The sequence below is a fragment of the Eubalaena glacialis genome, chromosome 7, assembly GCF_028564815.1.
Source record: "Eubalaena glacialis isolate mEubGla1 chromosome 7, mEubGla1.1.hap2.+ XY, whole genome shotgun sequence".
Taxonomy (NCBI): Eukaryota; Metazoa; Chordata; class Mammalia; order Artiodactyla; family Balaenidae; genus Eubalaena; species Eubalaena glacialis.
Genome location: NC_083722.1, coordinates 73,828,368 through 73,840,981, shown reverse-complemented (window position 1 = coordinate 73,840,981; position 12,614 = coordinate 73,828,368). Strand labels below are relative to the sequence as shown.

General features: G+C 58.0%; 1 protein-coding gene across 18 annotated transcripts; it reads left to right on the top strand.

Annotated features, from left to right (window-relative positions):
- Positions 1–55: 55 nt before the first annotated feature.
- On the top strand, positions 56–11,643 carry USP19 (ubiquitin specific peptidase 19). Of its 18 annotated transcripts, XM_061196768.1 has the most exons (28): positions 238–520; positions 1,092–1,214; positions 1,756–2,018; positions 2,284–2,322; positions 2,494–2,622; positions 2,709–2,842; positions 2,916–3,218; positions 3,335–3,557; positions 3,682–3,838; positions 3,953–4,024; positions 4,140–4,255; positions 4,358–4,578; positions 4,661–4,856; positions 4,935–5,068; positions 5,178–5,336; positions 5,421–5,531; positions 6,018–6,128; positions 6,213–6,314; positions 7,080–7,220; positions 7,316–7,434; positions 7,653–7,790; positions 7,903–8,216; positions 8,322–8,432; positions 8,521–8,737; positions 8,821–8,973; positions 9,075–9,235; positions 9,317–9,495; positions 10,509–11,157. In XM_061196768.1, exons 3-28 carry the CDS (start codon positions 1,892–1,894, stop codon positions 10,734–10,736), a joined length of 4,095 nt encoding a protein of 1,364 aa, XP_061052751.1. In that variant the 5' UTR covers positions 238–520; positions 1,092–1,214; positions 1,756–1,891; the 3' UTR covers positions 10,737–11,157. The 18 variants fall into 18 exon arrangements, with proteins under 18 accessions (XP_061052753.1, XP_061052760.1, XP_061052757.1 ...); XM_061196770.1 differs by lacking the exons at positions 238–520; positions 1,092–1,214 and adding an exon at positions 56–230 and having other exon boundaries at positions 1,756–2,015; XM_061196777.1 differs by lacking the exons at positions 238–520; positions 1,092–1,214 and adding an exon at positions 56–230 and having other exon boundaries at positions 2,919–3,218; positions 3,335–3,551; positions 4,364–4,578.
- The last annotated feature ends 971 nt before the right edge of the window (positions 11,644–12,614 follow it).

Below are 12,614 nucleotides of genomic sequence, written 5' to 3'. Positions count from 1 at the left end.
TCCGTTCGGCCCGCCCCGGACCTGCTCCCAACGGAAGTGCGTCACCAGCTCTGCGTTCAGGCACCCGCGGCCGTAACTGGAAGTGGAAACAAAACAAGCCGCTGAGGCGGTGGTGGCGGCGCCGGGACGGGGGAGGGGCGCGCCGGAACCGGAACCGACCTGACGCCGGAACCGGAACCGAGAGCGGGTTGCCAGGGCCCGAAGAGGGCTGGCTGAAGCGGCCTCGCTCGGTGAGTGGAGCTGGCCGCTGCTCGCCTGTCTCGCCGGAGCGGGGAGGCCGAGACGCGGGCCTGGGGCGACCTGTTCAAGGTCACGGGCCGTACCAGTCTCCACCCCTCGAGCTCTGCGGCGTGCCGGGCCCACTGATGCAGGCGGGGCCGTTACACTAAAGCCTGTGGCCGGCCTGCCGTCTCGGAGAGGGCTGGCGGCGAGCGAGGGCGGCTTCCTGGAGGAGGTGGTGGCGGGCCCAGGGTTCGGAGGCTGGAGCTGGGTCGCAGCCCGGCCGGGGCGCTGGTCTGTGGTCAGTAACCCCGCGCGGCCGTATTAGGCCACCTTGGGTCTCTAGGCAGCCCCTTTCCCTCCTCAACGTCCTAGGAGGAGAGGGTAGGGACGCGACCTTCAGCTGGGGCCTGGGAGCAAAGAGGCGGCAGATGTTCACCTCTCGATTCTGGACCTGTCGTCACTGAAGATCCAGCCCACCAGTCCCACATCTGACCCGTAGAAGAATCCCCCCGTCCCCCGCCAAACCTCCGCTCCCCACACCCACACCCACACACTCACACTCTGGGGAACACAGACTAGTCACTGTCTGTCCTACTACTGTCTCAGGCCATGCTTGAGGCTGCCAGGGGTCCTGGATCCATGGTTCGTTCATCCCCACCCTTATCTCAGTTCTGAGAACTTTATTTTGGATGGAGAAACAGCCCAGAATCCACTGGTGGGTCTGTGGGAAACTGGCTAAGAGCTGATGAGGGGGTGGACATGGGAAGGAAGGGGATAATGTTTGTTTCAGTCTCAGACTGCATGTCCACCCTGAGGCAGAGATGCTGCTGAAAGGGAAATGTGACATCTGAATACCCTTTTCACCTTAGCTTTTGCAGGTCCCTCTTTGCATAGGAGAGCAGCTGGAGAGAGGAATCTCTCCAGATATAAGAAAACAAAAACAAAAACAAAAACAAAAACCAAGCAGTGCACAGAAGCAGGTTCAGAGGAAGGTGGGAACTGGCAGGTGGCAGGTGGGGCTCCTTAACCTCAAGATGATGCCTGGGCAGTGGTAGCACCTGGGCTGGGCCTGTTTTCAGCCACAGAGCCTGGTCCTCCTGCTGTTTAATTGTCTGTCTCCTCCTTTCCTGCCTTCCTCCTACTTCTCGGGTGGTGACTAAGCAGCCAGTGAGAGTGAGGGAAAAGTGAGCACCCTGCTCAGAGCGCCAGCCCTGTGGGCTGGAGCTATGGCTCCTCTCCAGATTGGAGGAGCCTGGTCCCAGGCCATGGCTGCCTTGACCTGACATCTCCTCAGTGAGGCTTCTCTCTTTGTGTGTCTGTATGGCAGGCATCTAGGAGGCTCAGCCAGAAGTGGTTGCCTCTACTTGCATTATTTATTCCCCCTTAGGAATAGTCTGAGTATCCAGGGCTACATCAGGTAGTAGAGAGATATTGCTCCATAGGCTTAGAAGTGTCCCAGGTTGCTGAGCCCTGGGTGTAACCAAGGAGCAAATTTTGGGCCTTGGTAGTAATCACTTGTCCCCTTCTCGTTAGGCTGTCAGTTCCTTGCTGGAGAATTTGTCCACAAAGAGTTGCCAAGATAGCTGGGCCAGGAAGAAAGCGCCGCAGCCCTGACCCAGACACCGTTGCCGACCCCGGGGCACTCTGGCTGTCACCCAAGCGGCTCAAGATGTCTGGCGGGGCCAGCACCACAGGCCCAAGGAGAGGGCCCCCAGGACTGGAGGAGGCCACCAGTAAGAAGAAGCAGAAGGATCGAGCAAACCAGGAGAGCAAGGATGGAGATCCTAGGAGAGGTGGTAGTGGCATTCCTGGAGTGCTTGTGGCCTTCCCCTCCCCCCTTCCTGTTGAGCATACAGATTGGGGATTGGGAGATGACTTTTTTGCTGTTCTTTCCCCATCCTGGTCTGATGCTGAGAGAAGGATCAATGGCAGGCTGGGTAGAGCCTCAGCTTTGAAGTTGGGGTACTTGGCTGAAGTCCTAAAGATGGTGTTTGGTGGGATGTTAGAGTCTTGGAGGCTGCCTGTCCATCATCCTTTCCCTGTTCTTTACTTTGTTGTCAGGGTCAGCATTCACTTCTCGGGAGGAGCCGACCAAAGAGGGTGAGTAATGAATAAGCCTTTTGGATGATAGAGTGCTAGGGGAGAGAAGGGGGCACTGGGCATATAGCCCTTATCTAGAGCAGTTGCCTTAGGGCTGGGTGTCTGGTACCTGCTTACGCCCATCAAAATTTCATGGAGACCCTCACAATCTTTTTGACACTCCCTCTGTAGAGTTGTTGCTCGATTGGAGGCAGAGTGCTGATGAGGTGATTGTCAAGCTGCGTGTGGGAGCTGGTCCCTTGCGTCTGGAGGAGGTGGATGCTGCTTTCACAGACACAGACTGTGTGGTGCGGCTTCCAGGTATGTCCATCTGCTTTGAGCCCAGCAGTATACTTGAATCCTTTGATATCCCCTACCCCAGCTCACTCCTCCCACTCTGTTGCCAGGTGGTCGGCAGTGGGGTGGTGTTTTCTATGCTGAGATAGAAAGTTCTTGCACCAAAGTGCAGGCTCGCAAAGGTGGCCTCCTGCAGCTGTCACTGCCCAAGAAGGTGCCTCTGCTCACGTGGCCCTCTCTCCTGGTAAGTTCCAGAGCAGAGTAGGGTAGGGATACTCAGTGTAGTTAACAGGGCCTGACTGCTGTATCTTTGGCAGAAGAAACCTCTAGGGACCCAGGAGTTGGTGCCAGGGCTGCGGTGCCAGGAGAATGGGCAGGAGCCGTCTCCTGTTGCCCTGGAGCCAGGCCCTGAGCCCCGCCGGGCTAAGCAGGAGGCCCGGAACCAGAAGCGGGCCCAGGGCCGTGGTGAGGTAGGCGCAGGGGCTGGCCCTGGGGCCCAGGCAGGGCCCAGCGCCAAGAGGGCTGTGCATCTCCACAGAGGGCCAGAGGGGGAAGGGTCCAGAGATGGCCCTGGACCCCGAGGTGAGGCCCCCAAGTTCCTGGCTGAGCCGGCCACCCAGGTGAGAGTGGGGTGCCTGCTTGGGAGATGGGAGATGAGGGGGAAGGGTGTGGACTGCAGTGGGGGGCCTCCTGCCAGACCCAGGGCTGATCCTGCCCATAATCTCGCCATGAACAGGCTGAGGCTGAGGAACAGCTCCGTGTACCACCACTGAACCCCCAGACCTGCCTCCTGGGCTCAGAGGAGAATCTAGCACTTTTGACAGGAAAGAAAGCAGTAGCCCCCAGGAATGACCCAGTGTCCCCAGTCATGGCTCGGAGCAGAGACCCTGAGAAAGATGATCGTTCCAAAGAGGAGATGGCAGTGGCAGCAGATGCTGCAGCCTTGGTGGATGGTAAAGGTGGGGCTGGGGGTGGGCAGGCAGAGCTCTAGTTTGGGTTGCAAGGTTGGTGGGTGGGTAGGAAGTAGAGTAGGAACAGGCTGGAACCTGTCCTGGGTGGTGCTGAGATGTGGTCTCAACGTAGAGCCCGAGTCCATGGTGAACCTGGCATTTGTCAAGAATGACTCGTATGAGAAGGGGCCGGACTCAGTGGTGGTGCACGTGTACGTGAAGGAAATCTGCAGGGACACATCTCGAGTGCTTTTCCGCGAGCAGGACTTCACGCTTATCTTCCAGACCAGGTGGGTGGGTGGGCAGACACACAGGGCAGACAGTGTGCTTCAGGCAGGACAGTGCGTCTCATGTTCTTTCTCCTGCCTCTTCTCCTGCCCTCTGCCCCTGCTCTGCCTCTGCAGGGACGGAAACTTCCTGAGACTGCACCCGGGCTGTGGGCCCCACGCCATCTTCCGTTGGCAGGTGAAGCTCAGGTGGGTGGTGCCCGGCCCCGCCACTGTGCCTGTCCCACCCCGGGCTCCATCCCCCTGACCCATCTAGCCCTGCATCCCCTCCACCTAAGTTTCTGAGTTTAGCCTCTTCCTGCAGGAACCTGATCGAGCCAGAGCAGTGCACCTTCTGCTTCACGGCCTCTCGCATCGACATCTGCCTCCGTAAGCGGCAGAGTCAGCGCTGGGGGGGCCTGGAGGCCCCAGCTGCACGAGGTCTGCACACGAGCTCCCTTCATTGCCCAGTCCTCATGACCCAGACCCCCACCCCGTGCCACATGCTGCTAACCACCAGCCCCACCATTCCCCCTTTTTAAGGTGCAGTGGGTGGTGCAAAGGTAGCCGTGCCGACAGGTCCAACCCCTCTGGATTCAACCCCACCGGGAGGTACCCCCCACCCCCTGACAGGCCAGGAGGAAGCCCGGGCTGTGGAGAAGGAGAAACCCAAGGCTCGATCTGAGGACACAGGCCTAGATGGTGTGGTAGCCCGCACCCCCATGGAGCATGCAGCCCCAAAGCCAGAGCCACACCTGGCATCGGTGAGAATCCTGGGTGGGGAGGGCCAAGGATGAAGGCTGGAGAGCCCAGGGCTGCTCTCTCATGCCCCTCTTACTCCCACAGCCCAAGCCCACATGTATGGTGCCTCCAATGCCCCACAGCCCGGTGAGTGGAGACAGCGTGGAGGAAGAGGAGGAAGAAGAGAAGAAGGTGTGTCTGCCGGGCTTCACTGGCCTTGTCAATCTAGGCAACACCTGTTTCATGAACAGCGTCATTCAGTCTCTATCCAATACTCGGGAGCTGCGGGACTTCTTCCACGGTGAGAACGGGGGCTTGGAGCCCTGGGGATGGGGGATATCTTCCTCTGCTCACACCTCTACTTGGTTGCTGTCCCTAGACCGCTCCTTTGAGGCCGAGATCAACTACAACAACCCACTGGGGACTGGTGGGCGTCTGGCCATCGGCTTTGCTGTACTGCTCCGGGCGCTGTGGAAGGGAACCCATCATGCCTTCCAGCCCTCCAAGTTGAAGGTCATCTGTGGCCACTCCTACCCTTGGCTGGAGAGGGTGGGAAGGGCCAGCCAGCTGGGTGCATGGTAGGTACTGGGGCTCCATGCTCACATCTTGCTCCTGCTTCCAGGCCATTGTGGCGAGCAAGGCCAGCCAGTTCACAGGCTACGCACAGCACGATGCCCAGGAGTTCATGGCTTTCCTGCTGGATGGGCTGCACGAAGACTTGAACCGTATTCAGAATAAGCCCTACACGGAGACCGTGGACTCAGATGGGCGACCTGATGAGGTCAGAGTTGGGGGCAGAGGTGGGCATGTCTCATGCACGTCCCAGTCCCCAGGTCTCCTCGGTTCTCACCACTCTGCTCCTCAGGTGGTAGCTGAGGAAGCCTGGCAGCGGCACAAGATGAGGAATGACTCTTTCATCGTGGACCTATTTCAGGGCCAGTACAAGTCGAAGCTGGTGTGCCCCGTGTGCGCAAAGGTGTGACGGACTCTCCTAGAAAGACACCCCCAGCTTCTCCTAGCTAGCCTGGTCAGAATGGGGTCAGAGGCATGTGCATCTTTAGGTGTTGCAGGGCAACATTTGGGCAAAGAAGGTGAGGGGGAGGCCTTAGGCCCTGTGTGGGCTGCAGAGGTCAGGCTTGGTAGGCTTCCTGACTGAGGTAAAAGTGATGTTTGGGTGATGTAAGGTGGGGTGGGGATGGGTAAGATTGGAAAGGCACAAGGTGTGCAAGTGAGGGGCAGATGGTTAAAGTGGCTTGGCTGAGGAAGGCCTCAACTACCAGAAACAGGGATTGTTCTCTCCTAATGGTTCTCCTGGTCCATCTAGTGTTGTCAAGCCTGAGAATTTGCTGGTTGGCTGTGAGACCCTGAGAGCCATCCAAGGGCGTGGATTGGGCTCTCAGGGCACAAGCATCCTGCCCCCCACTCCCTCTGTGGCCACCCAGTGGCAACTGTACATTTGCAGGTCTCCATCACTTTTGACCCGTTCCTGTACCTGCCGGTGCCTTTGCCACAGAAGCAAAAGGTTCTCCCTATCTTCTATTTTGCCCGGGAGCCCCACAGCAAGCCCGTCAAGGTGAGAAGTAAGGCCGTATTGCTGGGCTCTCACAGAGACCCTGGCCTACCTCCCACCATGGACTCTGTACTCTTGTCACCACAGTTTCTGGTGAGCATCAGCAAGGAGAACTCCAGTGCAAGTGAAGTGTTGGACTCCCTGTCTCAGAGTGTCCACGTGAAGCCTGAGAACCTGCGTCTGGCTGAGGTGTGTCTGTCTTTCCAAGGCTCTTACGCGCATGGACACGTGTCTGTGTTTGCAGCGCGCAGATACGTGTGTACGATCGTTAGCATCTGTACGTGTACACACAAACGTGCATGTGACTGCACAGAGACAGGTGGGGTGCTATTGGTTGAGGCATGGTTGAAACCAGGCATTTGGGCTATGTAACTGAGGTGTCCTCAGTTCCCAGCCATCATCTGGATTTATTCCCCCTTTTGTTGTTGGCCCCCAGCTGCTCTTCCTTCTTCAGACAAGGAGCTTGAGCTGCAGGACTAGCCATCCACCAGCTATAGACGTTCTCCATCCATTCTGCTTCTCCCTCCTGTTTTCCCAGATCTGTGTGCCGGTTTTCCCCAAAGGTTCCTAGCCTGCTGCCTGGTAGTGTCCTTTACCTCAGGGGGGTAGAGGTAGGGAGATGCCTCCTTGAATGTGGTCCCTCCATAATAACCATGGTGCAGTCTCAACAGGGCCCACTGGTTGACAGCAGGGTAGAGGCCCTTGGTGTGGAGAGCTGGTATGGTTGATACCTGCCCCAATCCTGGTCTTTTCATGCTCTGTGACGCACCAGGCTCCTTATTCCATTGGGCACTGAGGCTGGGGCCAGCAGAGGCATATACTTCTTTTGGGCCACAATCCCCAACCCTGCCCCCATTGACCCAAGATCAAGGTCAGGTCTTCTTCTTGTGCTTTGGGGCAGGGCCAGGGAAAGGGCTTGTCCTCACATAGGATCTGTGTGTCCTCTGTCCCCAGGTGATTAAGAATCGCTTCCACCGTGTGTTTTTGCCCTCCCACTCACTGGACACTGTGTCACCTTCCGACACGCTCCTCTGCTTCGAGCTGCTATCCCCAGAGTTAGCTAAGGAGCGGGTGGTGGTGCTAGAGGTGCAGCAGGTGAGTGGGGGCCAACCTGATGGCACAGGGCCCTGATGGGAGAGGGGGGCGTTCCTGCCTGGCCTGGCCTCACTGAGGCAGACGACCTACCCTAGCGCCCCCAGGTGCCCAGCATCCCCATCTCCAAGTGTGCAGCCTGCCAGCGGAAGCAGCAGTCAGAGGATGAGAAGCTGAAGCGCTGTACCCGTTGCTACCGCGTGGGCTACTGCAACCAGTGAGGACTCCCGTGGTCTCCCCCCGTCCCTCCTCTCCACCTTCCACTTGCTGCCCTACCTCTTCTCCACATAAAGGCACATATATTTTAAGCCCTCTACCTGCCACCCCACTCTACCAGACCCTGGGGGAGGCAGGGCTGGCATACCCAGTTCCTTGGTCTAGCCCTAGTGTAGAGGTGGGGCTAAGGCCCTAGTCTTACCTCCTCCTTCTCTCCAGGCTCTGTCAGAAAACCCATTGGCCTGACCATAAGGGCCTCTGCCGCCCTGAGAACATTGGCTACCCCTTCCTGGTCAGTGTACCTGCCTCACGCCTCACTTATGCCCGTCTTGCTCAGCTGCTAGAGGGCTATGCCCGGTAAGTGCCCAGTGTTTGGATTAAGGTGGGGTAGGTGGGGGGTGGGGGTGGAGTGCAGAGGTGCTGGACACGTTGGTCTGGATTGTTACTTGCTTTTGCTGCCTGTTACCAGGTACTCTGTGAGTGTGTTCCAGCCACCCTTCCAGCCTGGCCGCATGGCCTTGGAGTCCCAGAGCCCTGGCTGTGCCACACTGCTGTCCACTAGCTCCCTGGAGGCTGGGGACAATGACAGGGACCCTGTTCAGCCACCAGAGCTCCAGTTGGTGACCCCTGTGGCTGAGGGGGACACAGGGGTCCCCCGGGACTGGGCATCCCCTGATCGGGGCCCTGTGCCCAGCACCAGTGGAGTTTCTTCTGAGATGCTGGCCAGTGGGCCCATTGAAGTTGGCTCCTTGCCTGCTGGTGAGAGGGTGTCCCGGCCTGAAGGTAAAAGTCTGGTGAAAGGCTCTGGAGCTGGGGTAGGGGAGGTTGGGGGAAGCTTGTTTAGGCTCTGGTAGACAGGAAAGCTCTGATTATCATGTTCTTTCACAGCTGCTGTGCCTGGGTACCAACACCCAAGTGAAGCCATGAATTCCCACACACCGCAGTTCTTTATCTATAGAATTGATGTATCCAACCGAGAGCAGCGGCTAGAGGACAAAGGTGTCTGAGGCCGTGGGAGGGACCCCTGGCGTGGGTTGGGCTGGCTGCTCTCCACAGCTGCATGATTCCCTTCCCTGCCTGTTTCCAGGAGACACCCCACTAGAGCTGGGTGATGACTGCAGCCTTGCTCTAGTCTGGCGGAACAATGAGCGCCTGCAGGAGTTTGTGTTGGTAGCCTCCAAGGAGCTGGAATATGCTGAGGATCCAGGCTCTGCTGGTGAGGCTGCCCGTGCTGGCCACTTCACTCTGGACCAGTGTCTGAACCTCTTCACGCGGCCTGAGGTGCTGGCACCTGAGGAGGCTTGGTGAGGACAGGGCAGCAGGCAGGTAGTGGGGAAGAGTGGAGTGGAGGTCTGTTGGTCTTGACTCCGCCTCTGTCCCCTGTCAGGTACTGCCCGCAGTGCAAACAACACCGCGAGGCCTCCAAGCAGCTGTTGCTGTGGCGCCTGCCGAATGTGCTCATCGTGCAGCTCAAGCGCTTCTCCTTTCGCAGTTTCATCTGGCGTGACAAGATCAATGACTTGGTGGAGTTCCCTGTTCGGTGAGCAGTGGGCCCTTGTGACTGTAGTCAGGGCATGGGGGCCAAGGTCGGCATCCAGGGCACCTGTTGACTGTCTCACCTCTCTCTGGCTTGTACCACAGGAACCTGGACCTGAGCAAGTTCTGTATCGGTCAGAAAGAGGAGCAGCTGCCCAGCTATGACCTGTATGCTGTCATCAACCACTATGGAGGCATGATCGGTGGCCACTACACTGCCTGTGCGCGCCTGCCCAATGATCGCAGCAGCCAGCGCAGCGACGTGGGTGAGGGCACACGCAGCCAGCAGGATAGATGGTAGGGGTGTTGGTGCAGGGTATGTTCACACTCTTCCCACCTTGCTATAGGCTGGCGCTTGTTTGATGACAGCACGGTGACAACGGTAGACGAGAGCCAGGTCGTGACGCGTTATGCCTATGTACTCTTCTACCGCCGGCGGAACTCTCCTGTGGAGAGGCCCCCCCGGGCAGGTCACTCTGAACACCACCCAGACCTAGGCCCTGCAGCTGAGTCTGCTGCCAGCCAGGTGAGGCACGGGGAGGCTGCTCAGGCTAGTGGGGCCCAACTCACAGATGGGCGGGGGTAGGGCACAGCTTCCTCTCCTACAGCCCTAGGCCCCTGGAACCTTGGGATTTTTAAGAGTCACAGACAGGGTTCCCTTACATCAAAGCCTTAGCCAGAGCGATTCCCAGGCTGCAGGGACACTTACAGAGGTACACACACAGCAACACGCTGCCATTGGTGTGTGCATAGGCTACGGGCCAAGTAGCTGCTCCAAATTTCACTGGGTACAGTGGTGTGAACAGACTGTACCTAACACCTCCCAACTTTCCCTCTGCACACTCCCCACATGCTAGCCCACAGACCCTCACTTGTGATCGTCCCTGTGTTCTGATGTGCACTCAGGACAGGGCCTATCCAGCAGGCCATAGCCTAGTGTGGCCGTCACCCTCTCTGAGGTGAGCTTTTGTCCCCACTGTGCCTTCGGGATCTTCTGTCTCTCTTACTGACATGGGATGCCATAGGCCTGGTTGGTGGGCACATCCGCAACTCTTTTCTGGACTGGTCTCCTTGCTGTCCTCTCCTCCCTTGAGCCCTCTATGCTCAGACTCAGACAGTGATCAGGATCTGGATGTAGGTGGGAGGGAGCCAGGAGATGACTCTGGGGTTGGCAGCTCTGTCCTCCATGAGCCAGTCTCCTCTGTGGGAAGCCTGGGCTAAAAAACTGACCAGCTAACCCTCACCCCCACCCCCACCCCCACCCCACCCCCGTGGGGAAGTTGCATGTCGATTGGGGAGCTTCTTGAGGCCAAAATGCTATCAAGATTCGCCCACTGTGGTGCTCTCCATCTAGACAACCCTGCGAATGGCCCACTTGGCTCCTGCCTGCCCACCTCTCTGCCGCTTGACCTGGGATGTAGGGGGTTAGCGCCGGTTACCTGGGGCGGGACTGTCATGGCCAGGGGTCTTGGGGACACTGGGTCCCCCTACCCCCTCACCCCCGCCCTGGGTGCTGATGGCCGTTTCCGCATACCGTAGGCTTCCCGGATTTGGCAGGAGCTGGAGGCCGAGGAGGAGCCAGTACCCGAGGGGCCTGCGCCCCTGGGTCCCTGGGGGCCCCAGGATTGGGTGGGCCCCCCACCACGTGGCCCTACCACACCAGACGAGGGCTGTCTCCGATACTTTGTTCTGGGCACCGTGGCAGCTTTGGTGGCCCTCGTGCTCAACGTGTTCTATCCTCTGGTATCCCAGAGTCCCTGGAGATGAGCTCACCTGCAGGCAGCTGCTGTGAGCTGGCCTACCTACCTGCCCGCCAGGCCATGCCTGCCTCTGTGGTGGGGACCAACTCTGGGCTTGGGCCTCAGTGTGTGCATCTGAGGGGAGAGGGTGGGGACTGTGGCTCCTGCAGGGGCAGAGCATCCTAGGGTGGGTATCCCGTCCAGCTGTCTGTCCGTTTGTCCTACTGCTCCTACCCTTGGCCTGGGGCTTAGCCCTGCCCAAGCAGCTTCCTGTATTTAAAGTGTTAATAAAGCGAGACTGTTCAGGCCGATCTCGTCTCTCTGTCTCAATGCCGCTGCTGTCTGCGCCTGCCTTGGGGCCCTCCCTTGGGTGCCAGGGCTCCAAGCCAGCACCCCCGGGATGCCAGGCGGCATACTGGGCAGCCCCCAACCCCTGTCCTCATATTCTGTTGCAGGGACTAGGCCCTGGCCAGGCCCCCGAGGTGGCCCCCACGCGGACAGCCCCTGAACGCTTCGCCCCCCCTGTGGACCGCCCAGCCCCCACCTACAGCAACATGGAGGAGGTCGATTAGCAGGTCCCTGGCTGGTGGGGGGACTGGGTTTGGGGGATCCCCCACAGAGGGCCAGCTCTTTGACGCTTCTCCTTCTCTAACCTAGAGAACACTGGCTTCGTCAATGGGGAGTTGGGGGGGTATGATTTGAGGGTGGAAACCTCACTGGTTGGGACCTCTTGTCAACTTGACGCCCCAGCCAGTGGGCCTTGGCTTCTCCAGCCACGCCCAGTGCTGCGTGATTTGATTCTCAGTTGTACCTTCAATTCTTTCTGACTCGCATTATAAACATTATAATTTTATTCTAAAAATTGTAATTTTTTTTTTTTTTGCATTTTGGAAGTGATTGCTGCTGTTTAAATATATTTTAAAAATAAATGACAAATAAGCAGACTTAGTCACTGTGATACACCAGGTGCTGTGACTATCTCCCCTTCCCAACATCTGTGTGTATGTGTGTGTGTGTGTCAGTGTGTGTGTCGGTGTGTTAAAGACCCTGGAAGTGCTCTGGTCTGAGGAGAGATGATGAGGTTCCAGTTCAGGCCCTTTGGGTCGTGAAGCCCCCACTGCCATCAGCTCTTTGGGGCGTGACCCCTGCCCTTTGATCCCACTGGTTCTGGGTCCCACATGGAGGCAGCTATGGTTGGTAACATTGTTGGTACCTCACACCCAAGGGGTGGAGTGTACCCAGTGAAGCTCCAGAAGCTGACAGCGTGGGGTAAAAGGTGCAGGCATTGGAGCAGCCTGGGGCTGACAACCAGACAGCAGGTCAGGAAGGACTGTTTGGGGAATAGGAAGTACTTGGGGGTGGAGAGAAGTCTCTTTTCTCCTTTTCTCTTCTCAGGTCTTTCTTTGCTGTAGTTTGAAAACCATCTGGATCCCTTAGGAGAACAGAGCAGGAAAAAACTGCTGTGGGAAAGGAGACCCTGCTCCAAAAGGACAGGCAGAGAGGACCAGAGCTAATCTTAGCTGGCTTCCTGTGGGAGGGAGGGTGTGGGGTCCTGCCAGGCCATTTCTTCCCTTGATTCCCTGAAACTTTGGCTTCTGGCAACTGCCCCAGGCTGTTTACCCACAGTGGGTTTGCAGCCTTGTTCCAGCAGGCTTGCCTTGTGTACACATACTGCAAGGGCAAGTCTTGTGAGAAGCCTCCGTGCCTCTCTTCATGGATAACGCTGCCTCTTCTCTTCAACTGCTTGGGGTTAGGATTGGGCATCTCCAGCTGGGGGGGGGATGGGGAGCAAAGGTACTCCTGAGGCAGGTGTTCAGGTAAGCCAGAAAGAGTGTAAGGCAGGCAGGGGTGGGGCAGGATTCTGGCAGGTCCATCTTGCCCCCAAGACTGAGGGGTCAGTATTACA

Excerpts from the sequence above, each read along its gene's own strand:
- USP19 (XM_061196766.1), top strand. The coding sequence starts at position 1,892 with ATGTCTGGCGGGGCCAGCACCACAGGCCCAAGGAGAGGGCCCCCAGGA. Across the intron at positions 2,843-2,915 it reads TCACGTGGCCCTCTCTCCTG|AAGAAACCTCTAGGGACCCA; the intron begins GTAAGTTCCAGA and ends TATCTTTGGCAG. Across the intron at positions 6,129-6,212 it reads CCCACAGCAAGCCCGTCAAG|TTTCTGGTGAGCATCAGCAA; the intron begins GTGAGAAGTAAG and ends TTGTCACCACAG.